This window comes from Danio rerio, chromosome 21 (genome assembly GCF_049306965.1).
Source record: "Danio rerio strain Tuebingen ecotype United States chromosome 21, GRCz12tu, whole genome shotgun sequence".
In the NCBI taxonomy this organism is placed as follows: Eukaryota; Metazoa; Chordata; class Actinopteri; order Cypriniformes; family Danionidae; genus Danio; species Danio rerio.
In genome coordinates, this window is record NC_133196.1 from 16,686,277 (window position 1) to 16,701,823 (window position 15,547).

Consider the following 15,547-nt stretch of genomic DNA (forward strand, 5'->3'; position numbering starts at 1 on the left):
ACAGATACAGGGACACTAGAGCGTTTCAAAGTTGCATCAATCAGCTGGTTTTTCTATAAACTGACAAACGAGTGATCCGTTGATGAATCACGGCTTTAAAATGCTCCAGTGCCCCTGTATCTGTGGTTACACTAAGTAAAGTGAAGTAAAGGGCAGAGTTTGGTGAACTGATGACCTTTACGGCCAATCACAGTCATTTCTGTTGAGCTCATGACACAATGGCAAATGAGTGGTGTTTAAGAACGTGCTCATCATCACTCAAATATAAGCAGGAAATTGACATTTTTAAAATTACAGTACTGATTGGTAAAACAAATGCAACCTGGTGACCTGACAAGGGAAGGAGATAATAGACAAAGAGATGTATTTCCAGGTAAAAAAGTTTTTAAAAGATTATATTATTATACATGATGATAATGTTTTTAGTTGCTTTCCAGGAAATTTGCTGTATATATGGAGGATGAACCAATATCCTCTTTCTATAGTGAACTAGATACAACCACCAGCACTGCAATCTACATTTACTTGCTTAGCAACGTATTAATAATGAGGCGGGTGCATCTCCAGTTTGTAATTAAGGTTCAGTTAATACACTGTGAGGGGGGAAAACATTTCTCTCTATTATAGTGAGCTGCATTAGCTTGTTGTTGTATGCACTTGTTGCTGCATGAGACGTCATTTCACATAAATACTTGACAACACCTTCAAACTAAAAACAACTCTGATAGGTCTTGGTAGTTGATTTGGGCATGTCGGTTTCCATAAACAACATCTTCGCCAATTCAACATTCTCAATGGGACAAAAAATGTGTGGATGGTGCACACCACACACAAGGCCAATAGTCAGCATGGTGTGCTAGTGCCTTAGAAAATAAAGCTAATTAAAAAACAATGCTGCACTCCAGCTGCCACAAACTCCACATGCTTGAACTATGCATAGAGATTGACTGAACTGATAGACCGCTGTGTGTTTACCTTGCCTGGCCTCTTCTTCTAGTAGGTCGGTGTGCATAGCCAGGTACCTCTCCTCATCGCACAGAGCCTCTATCCTGGCCTCCTCCTCGGACAGCTGGTAGTCGTGATTCCACGAGCCAGCGTCATATTCCGAAAGATCATGTAAATGACCACGCCCATCATACCTGCAATACGAATCACATGATTAAAGGCGAGAGGAAATTAACATTGGATTACCATGCAACAGATACTCACCAAACTGGAGAACCCTAAAAGTAAAGCTTTTTGTTTAAATATTCACATCTATGCCCTACTTTCAAAATTCTACTTGGCCTACAAGGTTTGCGTGAGAAGAACTGAACAAATGCCTGGGCGGCAAAGTCAGGTGGCCTATACGACGCACTCAGCAAATCAACAGATGAGTGCACAATAAATGTACTAAATCACTATGACGCAACAGGTCTGAGAGTAAAGAACGAATAAATAAGCAGAAAACGCAAACAACTCTCCTCTTACCTTACATGGTTCAACAAACCATTCCAACTTACTGAGACAACTGGCATCATCTTTCCTACATTTACTGTAAAAGAAGTACATCCACACAAACCCGAGCACATAAATACCTATCCGTAAGAACCCATATGGAGGAAATTTTCCTGCGCTCGCTGCTGAATTCCACTTCTCAGTTCCAGTTTCTTCGGCGAAAGAGAGAAGTGGGCGCTGAGGTGGCAATCGGGGCCTGGCGGGACCCCTTAGCCTTAATTGCTGAGGAAATAAGTTTGTATTACGTGATAGAGAGACACACACATACACATCGGAAACAAGAAACAGATCCATGCAGATTAAGGTGGCTCAATGCAACCTCAGTTCAACACTCCTGGTTTGTTATCAATTTTACATTTTTTTAAAGGACTTCAGCTGGAAAAAGTGTGGAAGAAGAGAGAAAACACATATAAACACAATATCTCATTACATGATACAAACAATTCCTGCAAAAGAACAAGGTTAAACTTTGGATCTACACAAAAAGAAGTATTTATAGAACAGGATTAAATTCAGACCACATCATATTTGAGAACCACCTTAATGCACGGACTAGCAGGTAAATCTGATGCGAGTTTGCTGTGGTTTGCATTCAATCGTTGAATGCAACACAAAGTGACCACAGCAAATTCTCCAAGTGTCAGGAAGCAGAGTCCTTACATTACTCAGAGATTTGTTCAATATTTTGATTCATGTTAATTTGTTTTAATATTGAATTTAAATGGGTCAAAGATGAGAGGAGAGATCAAGCAAGAAAAAAATGCAATATAGCTTTAATTTTTTTTTCTTATAACACAGAGATGCCCAAACAAGTAAAAACAAGGAAACAAGGAAAGCGCGAGCAAGTGGGATGATGACGTCTGCTGCTACAGAAGTATTAATAGACGAATTATGATTTTAAAAAAGCATGTCGATAATGAGAATATTTTGGTTTCAAAGTCACAGACACCACAAAAACAGGTCATTTGTAAGGGCTGTCGCAGAACTGTTGCCAGCAAGTTTAAACTTAATTTAAAAAAAATGTATAGCTAATCATATCAAAATCACAAAATCTCAAAAAAAACAAAAATAGCAATTAGATATTTTCCCCAAATCGCACAGCCCAATTTATGGCATATTAAAAAAACTATATTAATAGATCACTGCAGGCCCAACACACTACTTAATTGTATTTATTTATTATTATTTTTTTTTACTTTATCACTACCCTTCAAAATACTAGTTTTTATCCATTTGACTGCAAGAACTTCTTAATTATCTAATATATATATATATATATATATATATATATATATATATATATATATATATATATATATATATATATATCAGTTTGAGAATATATAATTTTACTTATTTCCAGGCAGAAAAAGTAAGTTTTTGGATTTTTACATAAATACATTGGTTAAGGTTATAGAAATAAAATGCCGTTTTACTCAGATTTTGACATTTTATTTTCCCAAGAATGCTTTAAAATGAACAGGGATACAGGGATATACAATATGGTAAACTTTTATAAATGTACTGTTGAAATTTAATTTTATGTCAATATCAAAATGAAACTCCACATCTTCGACCCATTCAGACACAATCAGCCAATGCAACTTTATAAATGAGAAAGGACTCTGCCTCAGATATTAAACATGACCAGCCTACACTGGTTTGTTTGTCTTTCCGATTGTTTTCCATGGATCTGGTAATGTTCCAAACCACCTTGATCAGACTGGAAAACATATATAAACAATAAGACCAACAAACCACCGGGCTGTTTAAAACGTCTTATTAAAACCATTAACGGTGTTGTCATTGCATTGAGCTTATAAAAAAATCACAATCCAAGCAAGTTAACTTAGATATATCAATGTCGTTTCTTTTTATTCACGTTTGGCCATGTAAACATCACATAGTGCCCATCAGCTCCACCTCTTGCGCTGCAAAACAACATACATCCAAGGTCCCTTTGGAAGACATTAAGTTGGTTAAGTAATAATTCCCATTAGGTTTGTTTAACCGACCTATCGATCATGATGTTCTTGTCCCCCATCCATGGGATAAGGTGTTTGCCCTGATCGTGGTAGAAGGCCCTCTCATCGTCCCGGAACAGCTTACAGGCGTAGCCGAACACCAGCAGCTCCGCGTACTTGCTGCTGTCGCTCTGCTCCTTCGTCGCATTGTTTTGCTCCTTCTTGCTTCCCCCGCGCCGATACATTCCAATATCCACAGGACACGCCAAAATAAGTAATAGGCTTTTAAAAATGTATAACCATTTCTTTAAAGGCGGGAAAGGCGAAGTATAGGTCTGCTAGCAATTGCTAACGTTACATCACATAACACACTGGTGCTGAATCAAATATGGCGTGTTGTTGTAGAAAGTCGCGTTCAGAGTCGCAGATTCGTTACTTTTTATTTATTTGAAGCGAAAGTAGATCAGATTGTTTGGTTTGTAAAGACATCTGGATATGATATGCGAGCATTTTATAATATCTAGATATTTTTGTATGGATGTAGTTTGAAAAATATGGATATGTTTCTTATTTTTGACGAAAAAGTCGACTTGAAAATGAAAATATGGCAGAATTGACTTGAAATGCTCTCTACATAGATCAGTGCTTTGGCTCTTTAAGAATTTTGCTTATTTAGATTTTTATTTTTATAAAGAACTGTATGAATGATCCTTACTATGCTGTACTGTATTTATTTTACTGTAACTGGAATTTGTAAACGAGAACATCAGTACTTTGATAAACATTTATTTCACCTTGTGCTTTTCCATCGCTTTAGGCTTTATAGAATTTTTGGAGAGTGTAGGCCTATATACTTTAAAATATTATTATTATTATTATTATTATTATTATTATTATTATTAGCTGTTGAGGTTTTAAAAAATAGCTATGATGCTTCTTCTTTTTGATGTTCATCTAGTCTTTTGTAAATCATTTATTTAGCCTAAATCTTATTTTAGTTAACAAATAAGTTTTAGTTTTAGCTTTTTTCCCTGAATGTCTGCTCGTAGTCAGTAAAGTGTTTAAATGAGCGGTATAGTCACTGCTATGGATTATTTAGTCAACTCAAACGACTGTATAGAAGTTAGAAAAAATACCATTATTTGAAAAAAAAGAAAAACAATGCAAATGCTGTTAATCGTTGTTACTGATTATTTTTAAGGCGACACGATGGCTCAGTGATTAGCACTGTCACCTCACACCAAGAAGGTTGCCGGTTCGAGTCCCTGCTGAGTCAGTTGGCATTTCTGTGTGGAGTTTGCATGTTCTCCCTGTGTTGGGGTGGTTTCCTATGTGTGCTTCAGGTCCCCCACAAAAACATTCACTATAGGTGAATTGGGTAAGCTAAATCATCAGTGGTATGACCCGGTCCTCCTGGTTGGGGGTTAAGTGTTGGGCTAATGACCCACCTCGTAAAAAAATTATATGTTCTAAAACACTTAAATGGTGTGACTAAATATCAACTTCGATATAAATGGCCCTGGGAGTAAGTAAAGAATATAAAACTTTTAAGTTTAGTCTATTAGTCATTTTAAGCATTTAAGTTTTCTATAATTAAACATTTAATTTAATTAAATGAAGAGACCACATTTGGTCAACTCAATGAATTTTCCATTACTCCATCAACTGAGGAAATCACTTTCCTCAAATCATTTGAGTAGTCTCAACGTATTAGGGTTTACAGCGTGGTTGACTAAGCCAAAGGTGAATGAATGAATGATTTTTTTTTTTTTTTTTTTTAAAGAGGTCTATGGTCCTTTCAAAGAGGCCAACCTATAATGAAACACAACACCCGCATCTTTAAACTAAAACAAAGCTTCAGCATTTTCGCATTGTTTCGCTTTTAGGATCTGGCAATGCTGGTTAGTGAAGATGCTATGTTTAGCATACCAAACCTACGCCTTTAAAACAAAAACACGCTAGTGTTAACAGTATTTTAGTTTCTATATTGCTAGCAAATTTCAACGGTTTTAGTTTAAAATCTGTTACTGTCAATTATTGTGTAAGTACACATAAATAGGGTATATGCACAGCTTATGACTTTTTGAAATTTTATATTTTTCCTTTTACAGCATCGATTGTGTAATCAGGCACAAATATGTGTAATCAGGCACAAATATGGCTCAACCTATACACTGCACATCCCCTTTTTAGTCTTGGATAGAAAGTGCCATTCCAAAATGATCTGAAGTGCCCCCAGCTTGTCACATGTTTTTAGTGGCTGAACTTGTTTTGAAAGCATGTATTTACTGAGTCTATATTTATCTCATCAGAAACAACTGTTGTAAACTTCTAAGAGCCCACAAAAAACCAGGGAGAATCTTTCGGTTGTCTTCAAAGCAGAATCCTTTTTAATAAGAGGAAACTCAGCGTGGCTGTGGCGTCATCGAAAGCAAACTCTCTACTCCACAGCAAAGCAATACATTTTATACATCTTACAGCATGTAGGTGGGGTCAGTCATGGGGGACAGTAAAACAAAGCATGCAAATGAAGTCTGGGTGCCATGGTTGCAAATGAAGTCTGGGTGCCATGCTGATCTCATCAATAGATAAGTACATCATTACAACAATTTGCAAATGATGTTCTGGAGACAGGGAATACAATAGATACAGCCATGCTGTGAAACCATTAATTACATCACTTTAGCATACAAATGAAGTCTGTAGTCAGCAAGGCAAGGTTAAATGTCCCTCCTATATGGCACGTCAATGCAATGATTTAATTAAAAAAACCAAAGAAAATAACTTTTCAGTTATACGTAGAGTATTGTTCATTTGGAATTAGATGCTAGAAATTTATATTTCCACAGTTCCCCCTTTGAGAGTTATAAAAAAAACTCTCACAATAAATAAATTTATACACTGAAAAGAAAGTTCATTCTTGTAACGTATTATGGTTACAGGCGCATACTACTTGCTCAGTTTTTACTGTCTATATTTACAAATGACATGTTGACACAGGAACAAACATGCCGCTAAAATCCATGGATTTCTTATAGATAATATTCTGTTCTGGTTGGAACTGTCATTTCTTCGTCATGGGCGTGGGTCAAATGTTGAGTAAAACATTTGATACTGTGGATGCATAGATAGTACAACAGTAGGAAAAGCAATAGAAGAATAGCTATTTCCTTGATCCACAGCCAGGGTTTTCCTAACAGGTTTCCAAACCATGAAGAATTGTCTTCAGTCATCCGGTGCAATTTTACTGAAAGATCAAGTATGTCTTGTTGAATTTTGTTCAAGTTCTTGGTTGGATCCATTAATCCGGTGCAACACTCTGGGCCTATGATGGTGCAAGCTCCCCCTTGCTTTGCTAGAATGTAATCCAACGCCACTCTGTTCTGTAAGATCATTATCTTGTGTGAAGCAAGAGTGTTTGTGATATTACCCAGGGCAAAAGCTGTATCATTGGCCAGTTTCTGAACAGAATTTGATAAGCTTCTGACTTGATCAAGGGCTTGCATCACACCATAAGAAGGAATTATTGCTCCAAGAGTTCTTGACCACCATGTTTGTGCACAAGTGAGTCCTGGAATGCAGCCATCTTCTTCCTTTGTGGTGGGAGCGGAGTTATGCAGATGTAGAGAGCTTGGTGTGGCGTGTGTATTTTCTCTGATAGCTGGTAGAACGTAGCCCAATGTGCACCTGCCATTGAATTGGCTGGGAAGGATGTCATAGGCTGATGTTCCACATAACCAAAAAGTTCCTGTTGGTGGAGGAATCATGCACCACTGATTCACTGCGAAGAGTTTTGGAAGAGATCGTGTCCCGTGGAGACATGCTTCTAAATTCTTTTCCCTTATCCCTGCTGATGGGGTAATGTCCACATGGGATCCTGTTCTCATTTCAATGACAAAGTTGCATCGTTCGCGAGGAATTTTACCCAGTGGAGTTGAGGATGGAGCATTATTTTCCACGCACCAGGAAAAAATTATTGGCAGTAGTAAATCTGTCATGATGGGAGTTGCTGAAGTTAGGTTGCAGGATGGTAATCCAGGAATGCAACACGGAGTAGCTGGAGGAGTTGTGATGTTGTGACATGTACTCTTGTTGTATATTCCACTGGTGTGAACTCCAAATAATGTACACGTGTCACAGTTGGACATGGGGTGTGCCACCCAGGGGATTCCTGCTCCTACTGAAGGTGGGTGTGGCATGCAGATGTTCTTTCCAGCAAACAAGGCATTTCTTGACATATTCATCAGCTCTAAGAATATGTTGCTTCGTGAGTCGATGGCTTGTGCGATGTTCATGATGATCCCTAGTACGGCAATCTTGATCATATTGATGGATGACTGAAGTTCCTGTGTGTGGTTCTCTGCGTTGTGTTTTCTTCTGTGATGGTTGGTTTAGCAGTGGCCTCTTGAAGGTTGTGACTGGACTTGTAGGTGAGAAGGTTGGTGTCTATGGTTCTCAGGACAACAAGTTGTATCTGCACAGAATAAGAAGGAAACAAAAGCAACGAAACAGTATTTGTGGCAAAAAAAAGGAAAAAATAAAAATAAATAAATAAAAGAAAAAAAAGAAAAAAAGGTAAAAATAAAAAGTAAAAATAAAACACTAGTTTTGTATCCTCTGTTCATTCTAATTCTGCTATAGTTGTTCCTTCTTTCCCTATTTCTTAATTCCCATGACACCTAAAGAACAGTAAGGTTAGGATGGACTAATAAATGGGGGGATATTCTATTGGGATGTCTTCGCCCAGGGGTGGCCCCCAATCCCTAAAGGATCAGTTCTTCCCTGGGTACCCCACTGTTCTGTGTGTCCTATCCTATCCCTGTAGGTGGTGGAACAACTTTGCAATGTGAGACATGTGTCCAAGTTTTTCTTCCCTGACACAACACTGCAGCTGCTGTAATCAACATCACTTGATGTGGTCCAAGCCACTTAGGCTCTAATGGCTTGTTTCTGAATGATTTTATCATGACCCACTGACCTGGGATGATTGTGTGTCCACCTTCCGGTGGATTCTGCCAACACGACACAACTCTCTCTCTGGCATTCTGTACAGACTTGGTAAGGTTTTCACAGTAAGCTATCAGGGCATCTGAGACGATGTGCACATCAGCATTTCTAAGATCAATTACACCTGGCATCTGCATTGGGCGTCCAGTAATAATCTCATGAGGGCTCAGTCCTACTGATCTGTTAGGTGATGCTCTCATACTACATAGTACCGCTGGAAGTGCTTCAACCCATGAAACTCCTTCCTGATGCATTTTGCTTAGCCTGGTTTTAATTGTCCTATTAGCTCGTTCAACCTGTCCTGATGCTTGTGGCCTGTAGGGGCAGTGAAGATTCCACTTAATCTTCAGCATTTTAGAAACTTCCTCGACTACCTGTCCTGTGAAGTGTGTACCCTGATCTGAGTCAATGGAATCTGGTAACCCCCATCTGGGAATGAAATCAGTGATTAGACATTTAGCAGTATGTGCAGCTGTAGCACGTCCTGTTGGATAAGCTTCAACCCATCTCGAGAACTTATCAATTACTATCAAAACATCAGTTTTTCCTTTACAGGGAGGTAATGATATGTAATCGACCTGCAGATGACGAAATGGCCCCGGTGGAGCTGGGGTATGTGTTGCTGCTGTAGTTGCTGCTGGCATGTCATTGTTTTTCTGACATGTAACACATCTTTTCACTGTCTCAGTGGCTATGTTTCTGAATTTTGGATTCCACCATTGATTTGAGAACCTGTGATTCATGGTTGCTGGACCACTGTGACCCAAATTGTGTATTTGTTGAGCCAAGTATGGCAACAGTGATTCGGGAGCGACATATTTTCCCTCTTTAGTCCAGCAGCCAGATGAATCCACTGTGGCTCCTTTGTCTAACCAAGTCCATGCTTCATATAAAGGAACATCTTTGTACAGATCAATGATTGATTCAGGAGGTAGAATTGCTTTCTGTGCTGTACTACCTGAACATACTTGTACATTAGCATAATGACAAGCCTGTTTAGCAGCTACATCAGCAAGAGCATTACCTTTAGCTTCCATTGTATTGGCTGTGAGATGTGCTTTCACTTTAATCACCGCCAATTTCTTAGGAAGTTTCATAGCAAACATCAGGTCTTTTACTAATCCAGCATGCTTAATGGGGGATCCGGCAGAAGTTAAAAACTGTCTGCTTTGCCAAATGACACCAAAATCATGAATTACCCCAAAAGCATATCTGGAATCAGTGTAGATATTTGTAACTGATCCTGACGCTAGCGTGCATGCTCTAGTTAAAGCTACTAGTTCTGCAGCTTGAGCTGAAAAATGATCTGGAAGACGGCCTGTAGCTATTACTTCAGTGGTGGAAGTTACCGCATAACCTGCTCTTCTGTTACCATCAATGATTTGTGCTGAACCATCAACGAACAATTCCCATTCTGCATTTTCTATGGGCGTTTCTGCTACTTCACTTGTAGGTGTATAAGTAAGCGTTACACAATCATGAGTCATTTCTCCCTCATCCTCTAACACAACTTCAGTCAATGCAGACATCATACATGAGGATGGGTTTGTGATTGGTGCACGCTGTAAAACAACATTCGGGGCTGTGAGGGTCGTTAACCAATTTCCCCAACGAGAGGAGGTGACAGAAGTGACTTTTGCTTGATTCATTAGTGCAGACACTGCGTGAGGGCATCTTACATTTACAGTCTGACCTAGCACCATTACTGCTGAAGCCTGAAGAGCTAGATGAACTGCCTGTACTGCTCTAAGACATGGACCCATACCTTGAGCGACTATGTCAAGTTTACCAGAATAGTAATGGATTGGGCGTAAACTGCCCCCATGATCTTGCATTAAACATGCTGTCATAAAGCCTGAGTGTTCATGAACATAAAGCACAAAAGGCCTATCTGATTGCGCAATTCCTAATGCTGGTGCTTGACATAGTGCGGTCTTCAAATTATTGAAAGCGTTAAGCTGAGTTTCTTCCATACAAACAGTATCAGAATCCTTAACCTGACCTTTCAAGATGTCATAAAGTGGCTGGGCCATTGAGGCATAATTTTCAATCCAAGGTCGACAGTAACCTGCTGTTCCTAAGAATGATCTGAGTGCTTTAATGGTGGTAGGTGGAGGTATTATTTTGACTGAAGCTGCTCGATCCTGTGTAATGGATCTATTTCCTGTACCAATTGTTTGACCCAGAAAGGTAACTTGGTTTTTAGCAATTTGAGCTTTGTGAAAGCTGCATTTATGTCCTTTTTTGTGCAAATAGTCTAACAATGATGCCAATTCAGTTTTATGTACCTCGTGATCTGTCGAGGCAATCAAAATATCATCGACATATTGAATCATGGTAGACTTTTTGACTGGACATTCTGGGTCACACAAATCACGTCTGACAGCTTGATGATAAATGGTTGGGGAATTTTGAAATCCCTGTGGTAAACGTGTCCACTGGTATTGTTCATAGTCAACTGTGAAAGCTAACCATGCTTGGCTGTCAGAGTGCAAGGGTACAGAAAAGAATCCATTAGACATATCAATTATTGTAAAAATTTTACAATCTAATGGTAGACCATTACAAATTGTAGACGGATCTGCTACTAATGGGGTGATTTTATCAATATGTTTATTGGCTACTCTGTAGTCTATGGTGAGTCTCCATGTTCCATTAGCTTTCTTTATAGGCCAAACGGGTGAGTTACAGGCACTGTTGGTTTTAACTATCACTCCTTGCTTCAGTAATTTTTCTATGATAGGTTTCACTCCCTGTATTGCTTCCTTACTTATAGGATATTGTTTGGTAACTGGAGGTGGAGTTCCTGTCAGTTTGACTGGTTCTACACCTGTCAAAAGTCCACACTCATCCTTTTCTTTTGCCCAGATTGGATGATTCTGTAGGAAAGCATACTCAGGAGCGATTGCATTATCAGTAGAAACTTGTACTGAAGAAATTTTTATGCTAGCTGATTCTGAAGACATGTCTAAAGTTAGATGTAATTGTCTTAGTATATCCATGCCTAGAATTGCACCTGTATTTAATGGAGCACATAGCAATTTTGTTGTCAGAGTTTTTGGGCCAAATTGAACCTCTATGGGCGGGGTTTCAAACAAAATTGAATCTTCACCTATTACACCTGTTAAGGAAAGTTTAGTTTTGTTGTACGGAATGTTAAAATCTTTAGCCAATTGCATAGGAATTACTGTAATTTCTGCACCTGTATCAAGCAAAAAATCAATCTCTTTATCTTGTATGCTACCTTTCACAAACAGTCTTTTGTCATTGTGATGGATTACAGGGGAAAGGTAGCTACTCACAGCCCCAACAATTAGTTTTTTTTCCTGTTCTTGTTGTGCTTTTAGAAGAGCTTGAGCAAGCTGTCCTAAAGCTGCTGTAGACAATGGCTGAACTACTTCAGGGTTGTAGGCAGGCTGAGAGGGAGCAGAATTATGCATAGCATGTCTTTTACTATCCTGCATCTTTTTCCTACACTCTTTCTCCCAGTGTCTTAATTTCCCACAGTAGTTGCATTTGCCTTCTCTTTTAGGCCACCTATTGTCTAGGTTTTTTGAACTAAATGTAGTTGCTGCTATTCTCACTGTTGCTTTGACATCAGCATCTTTTTCCCATGCAGCTAACTTGCCTAGATTACTTTTGATGGTATTGTCAAACCATGTAAGATCTAGAAAAGGTAATGCTTTCCTGTACTCTGTTACAAGGCCATCAGACCAAATACGAACTAGTGGTCCTTTTTCATGTAAAACACTTTCAGAGTTGTCAACAATTCCACTGTAAGCTATGGCTGTTTGACAAAACCTCTCAGTGAATTCATTCACAGACTCATCTTTCTTTTGAGCACAGCTAGTCACTCTAGACCAATCTATTTTGGGCCCCATAATATTTTTAAGAGTTTTCAGAACACCCTCTCTCAAATCATCTTTACTGGCATGTTGCAGATCAGAAACAGCAGATTCAAAACTGTTGAATTCAGATTCTGTTAGAATTTGAGACAATAGCTGTGTAACTTCTGTCAACGACATGTCATAAAGACGCATTTTGCTGATTAGTGCTCTCCTAAACTCAGAAAAATTTATGCGGGCTGAAGGTAAACCCTGAGACAGTCTTTCAATGTCTTTAGGCCCTAAGGCTTTGGTAACTGATTGAACTTGGACAACAGAAGCATTGGGAGAAACACTTTCAATTTCCTCAATTCTTTGCGATTTCCTTTTCGCCCCACAAACATTCACTGACTCTACAGGTACATCTGTTTCAAAGAGAGTTTGTAAGTCTGGATAAACATTATCAGACTCACTGATTTCTTCTACATCAGCTTTCTCTGAAGCTTTGTTGCGGTTCAGTTTCTTTGTCAGAGATGCTACTCTAGCACGGAGCTGTTTGTTCTGTTCCTCTAGGTCTGAGTTGCGCTTAGCTTGTTGTGTGGCTAAGGATAAAGCAAATTCTCTGTGACAGCAGATAATGCCTTTTACATTGTTTTTACGGATACTGGCACCTAGTACTTTTTTACATTCATCTACAGACCAAGTCTTGTCTGGATGGATCTCATATTTCTGAGTTAGCTCTCTTCTAACTTTCTCAGTGACTATTAGGTCCATATGTACTCCTAACAATGATTTAAATTCCTTATCTGACCACAACGGAGTTGCAAGACCACCTTTTTCATTTGTGGGGATCAATCTAGCGTTCTTCTTAAACATTTTTGTGAGTTTCTCAATTACTACAAAAACAAAACACTAACTTTTCTGATACAAAAAACTGTATGTTAACAAAGTCAACCTTCCCTGGCAATGCAGAGGAAAAAAAAAACTGATAGTACTTCACACTAAAACAAAAACAAAACAAATATTAACACGTAAGGTTAATCTTCTCTGCTTTACAGAGGATAGCAGACTTACAACAAAACAAAAATATTAACACGTAAGGTTAATCTTCTCTGCTTTACAGAGGATAGCAGACTTACAACAAAACAAAAATATTAACACGTAAGGTTAATCTTCTCTGCTTTACAGAGGATAACAGATTTTAGCACGAAAGGCTAAACACAGACAAAACAAAAATATTAACACGTATGGTTAATCTTCCCTGCGTCAAAACAGAGGTTACAGTTTTTAGCACGAAAGGCTAAACTTCCCTGCCTAAAACAGAGGATACAGATTTTAGCAGAAAAATGCTAAACTTCTCTGGCAATGCAGAGGATTACTTATTCCTCTCTAAAATAAAATTTAGAGGATAACTTAGCTAACTAAACCCACAGCTGTTTGTTAACTCTTCTCTGACGGCGCAGAGGGTAACTAGATGTACTGGTTTTGCGGTTCTTTTTATAGAGTGAAACTCACCAAATCGTGGTTGAACTGAAAAGGTTCAGTCTGAAGTGGTCTGATCTTTGTATTGCTGAGTGACTTCAAATTGCAGTTGAGCTGAAGATTCCGTCTGAAGTGAAGTTTCCTTGATCTTGAAGGTTCAAGTTGAATTTCAGGTGGATTTCAGTCTTTTGTTGCAAATTGTTGAGAATTTGATGATTTCAGTCATCTATCCGGGTCAGCGGCACCAAAACTGTTGTAAACTTCTAAGAGCCCACAAAAAACCAGGGAGAATCTTTCGGTTGTCTTCAAAGCAGAATCCTTTTTAATAAGAGGAAACTCAGCGTGGCTGTGGCGTCATCGAAAGCAAACTCTCTACTCCACAGCAAAGCAATACATTTTATACATCTTACAGCATGTAGGTGGGGTCAGTCATGGGGGACAGTAAAACAAAGCATGCAAATGAAGTCTGGGTGCCATGGTTGCAAATGAAGTCTGGGTGCCATGCTGATCTCATCAATAGATAAGTACATCATTACAACAATTTGCAAATGATGTTCTGGAGACAGGGAATACAATAGATACAGCCATGCTGTGAAACCATTAATTACATCACTTTAGCATACAAATGAAGTCTGTAGTCAGCAAGGCAAGGTTAAATGTCCCTCCTATATGGCACGTCAATGCAATGATTTAATTAAAAAAACCAAAGAAAATAACTTTTCAGTTATACGTAGAGTATTGTTCATTTGGAATTAGATGCTAGAAATTTATATTTCCACACAACACATGAACACCTTAACCCACCCAGACATAGCTCATAAAACGTCAAGAACACAATATAAAGTTTTTGCTGTATTTGTAATTAATGAAAACATTAACTTAAGTTCACTTGCAGAATTCTATACTTAAGCATGCAGAGCAAAAAAGTGTGTACATTTTTCAGTGACTTTTTTTCATCCATTCATTTTCTTTTCAGCTTAGTCCCCTTATTAATCTGGGTCGCTACAGCGGAATGAATCGCCAACTTATCCAGCATGTTTTTACGCAGCGGATGCCCTTCCAGCTGCAACCCATCTCTGGAAAATATCCACACACACTCATTCACACTCATACACTATGGACAATTTAGCTTACCCATTTCACCTGTACCACATGTCTTTTACATTTACAATTAGTAATTAGCAGACGCTTTTATCCAAAGCGACTTACAAATGAGGACAAGGAAGCAAATTACACAACTATAAGAGCAACAATGAATAAGTGCTGTAGGCAAGTTTCAGGTATGTAAAGAAAGTGTAAGAAGTAAAACATTATTTATTTATTTATTTATTTATTTTTGTAGTACTAGTTAGTGGAGGAGCCAGAGAGGAAATTACAGATTAGTAAGGAAAGTGAAGACCAAATAGTTGAGGTTTTAGTCGTTTCTTGAAGACAGCGAATGACTCTGCCGTTCTGATGCAGTTAGGGAGTTCATTCCACCAACACCTACTGCGCCACTGTGTCACCTTGTGACATTTCTGTATTGTGAATATATTAAAGTGTTTGTTTTGCTCCTAAAAAATGAAAATTATGCTATTAATTACTACTCTCATGTCATTCCAAAGACCTTAGACATTTGTTCATCTTGAAAACAGAAAGGAAGATATTTTAGGTGAAATCTGAGAGCTCTTTTATAATTAAGACAGAGATCATTCTGACTATACAGTACTTCAAAGTCCAGAAAGAAAACATTCACAAAGCAGACCATATGCCATCAGTGGTTCTTCAGTGTTG

General features: G+C 38.4%; 3 protein-coding genes across 5 annotated transcripts in view; all 3 read right to left on the reverse strand.

Annotated features, from left to right (window-relative positions):
* The window catches only part of sfswap (splicing factor SWAP), a 157,202-nt gene extending 153,338 nt beyond the window's left edge, over positions 1 to 3,864 (reverse strand). Inside the window, exons 1-2 of one of the 2 annotated variants that reach the window (NM_201168.2) lie at positions 3,513 to 3,864; positions 976 to 1,139 (exon numbers count right to left, since the gene is read on the reverse strand). In NM_201168.2, coding sequence (NP_957462.2) covers positions 976 to 1,139; positions 3,513 to 3,706 — 358 coding nt within the window. In that variant the 5' untranslated portion in view covers positions 3,707 to 3,864. The remainder of the gene's footprint in view (positions 1 to 975; positions 1,140 to 3,512) is intronic. The other variant, XM_009295295.5, reaches the window with a different exon arrangement.
* A 1,964-nt stretch (positions 3,865 to 5,828) lies between these two features.
* On the reverse strand, positions 5,829 to 14,147 carry LOC141379803 (uncharacterized). Of its 2 annotated transcripts, none has more exons than XM_073935052.1 (2): positions 7,600 to 14,147; positions 5,829 to 7,148 (listed from the first exon to the last, which is right to left on the reverse strand). In XM_073935052.1, the coding sequence occupies exon 1, from the start codon at positions 13,166 to 13,168 to the stop codon at positions 8,270 to 8,272; it is 4,899 nt and encodes a 1,632-aa protein (XP_073791153.1). In that variant the 5' UTR covers positions 13,169 to 14,147; the 3' UTR covers positions 5,829 to 7,148; positions 7,600 to 8,269. The 2 variants fall into 2 exon arrangements, with proteins under 2 accessions (XP_073791153.1, XP_073791154.1); XM_073935053.1 differs by having other exon boundaries at positions 5,829 to 7,132; positions 7,587 to 14,147.
* On the reverse strand, positions 5,829 to 14,147 carry LOC141379804 (syncytin-A-like). The gene is made up of 2 exons (XM_073935054.1): positions 13,808 to 14,147; positions 5,829 to 7,935 (listed from the first exon to the last, which is right to left on the reverse strand). The coding sequence occupies exon 2, from the start codon at positions 7,784 to 7,786 to the stop codon at positions 6,494 to 6,496; it is 1,293 nt and encodes a 430-aa protein (XP_073791155.1). The 5' UTR covers positions 7,787 to 7,935; positions 13,808 to 14,147; the 3' UTR covers positions 5,829 to 6,493.
* Positions 14,148 to 15,547: the final 1,400 nt, after the last annotated feature.

What these genes read in the sequence shown, in the direction of transcription:
- LOC141379804 (XM_073935054.1), bottom strand. Translation starts at nt 7,786, where the DNA reads ATGATCAAGATTGCCGTACTAGGGATCATCATGAACATCGCACAAGCC.
- LOC141379803 (XM_073935052.1), bottom strand. Translation starts at nt 13,168, where the DNA reads ATGTTTAAGAAGAACGCTAGATTGATCCCCACAAATGAAAAAGGTGGT.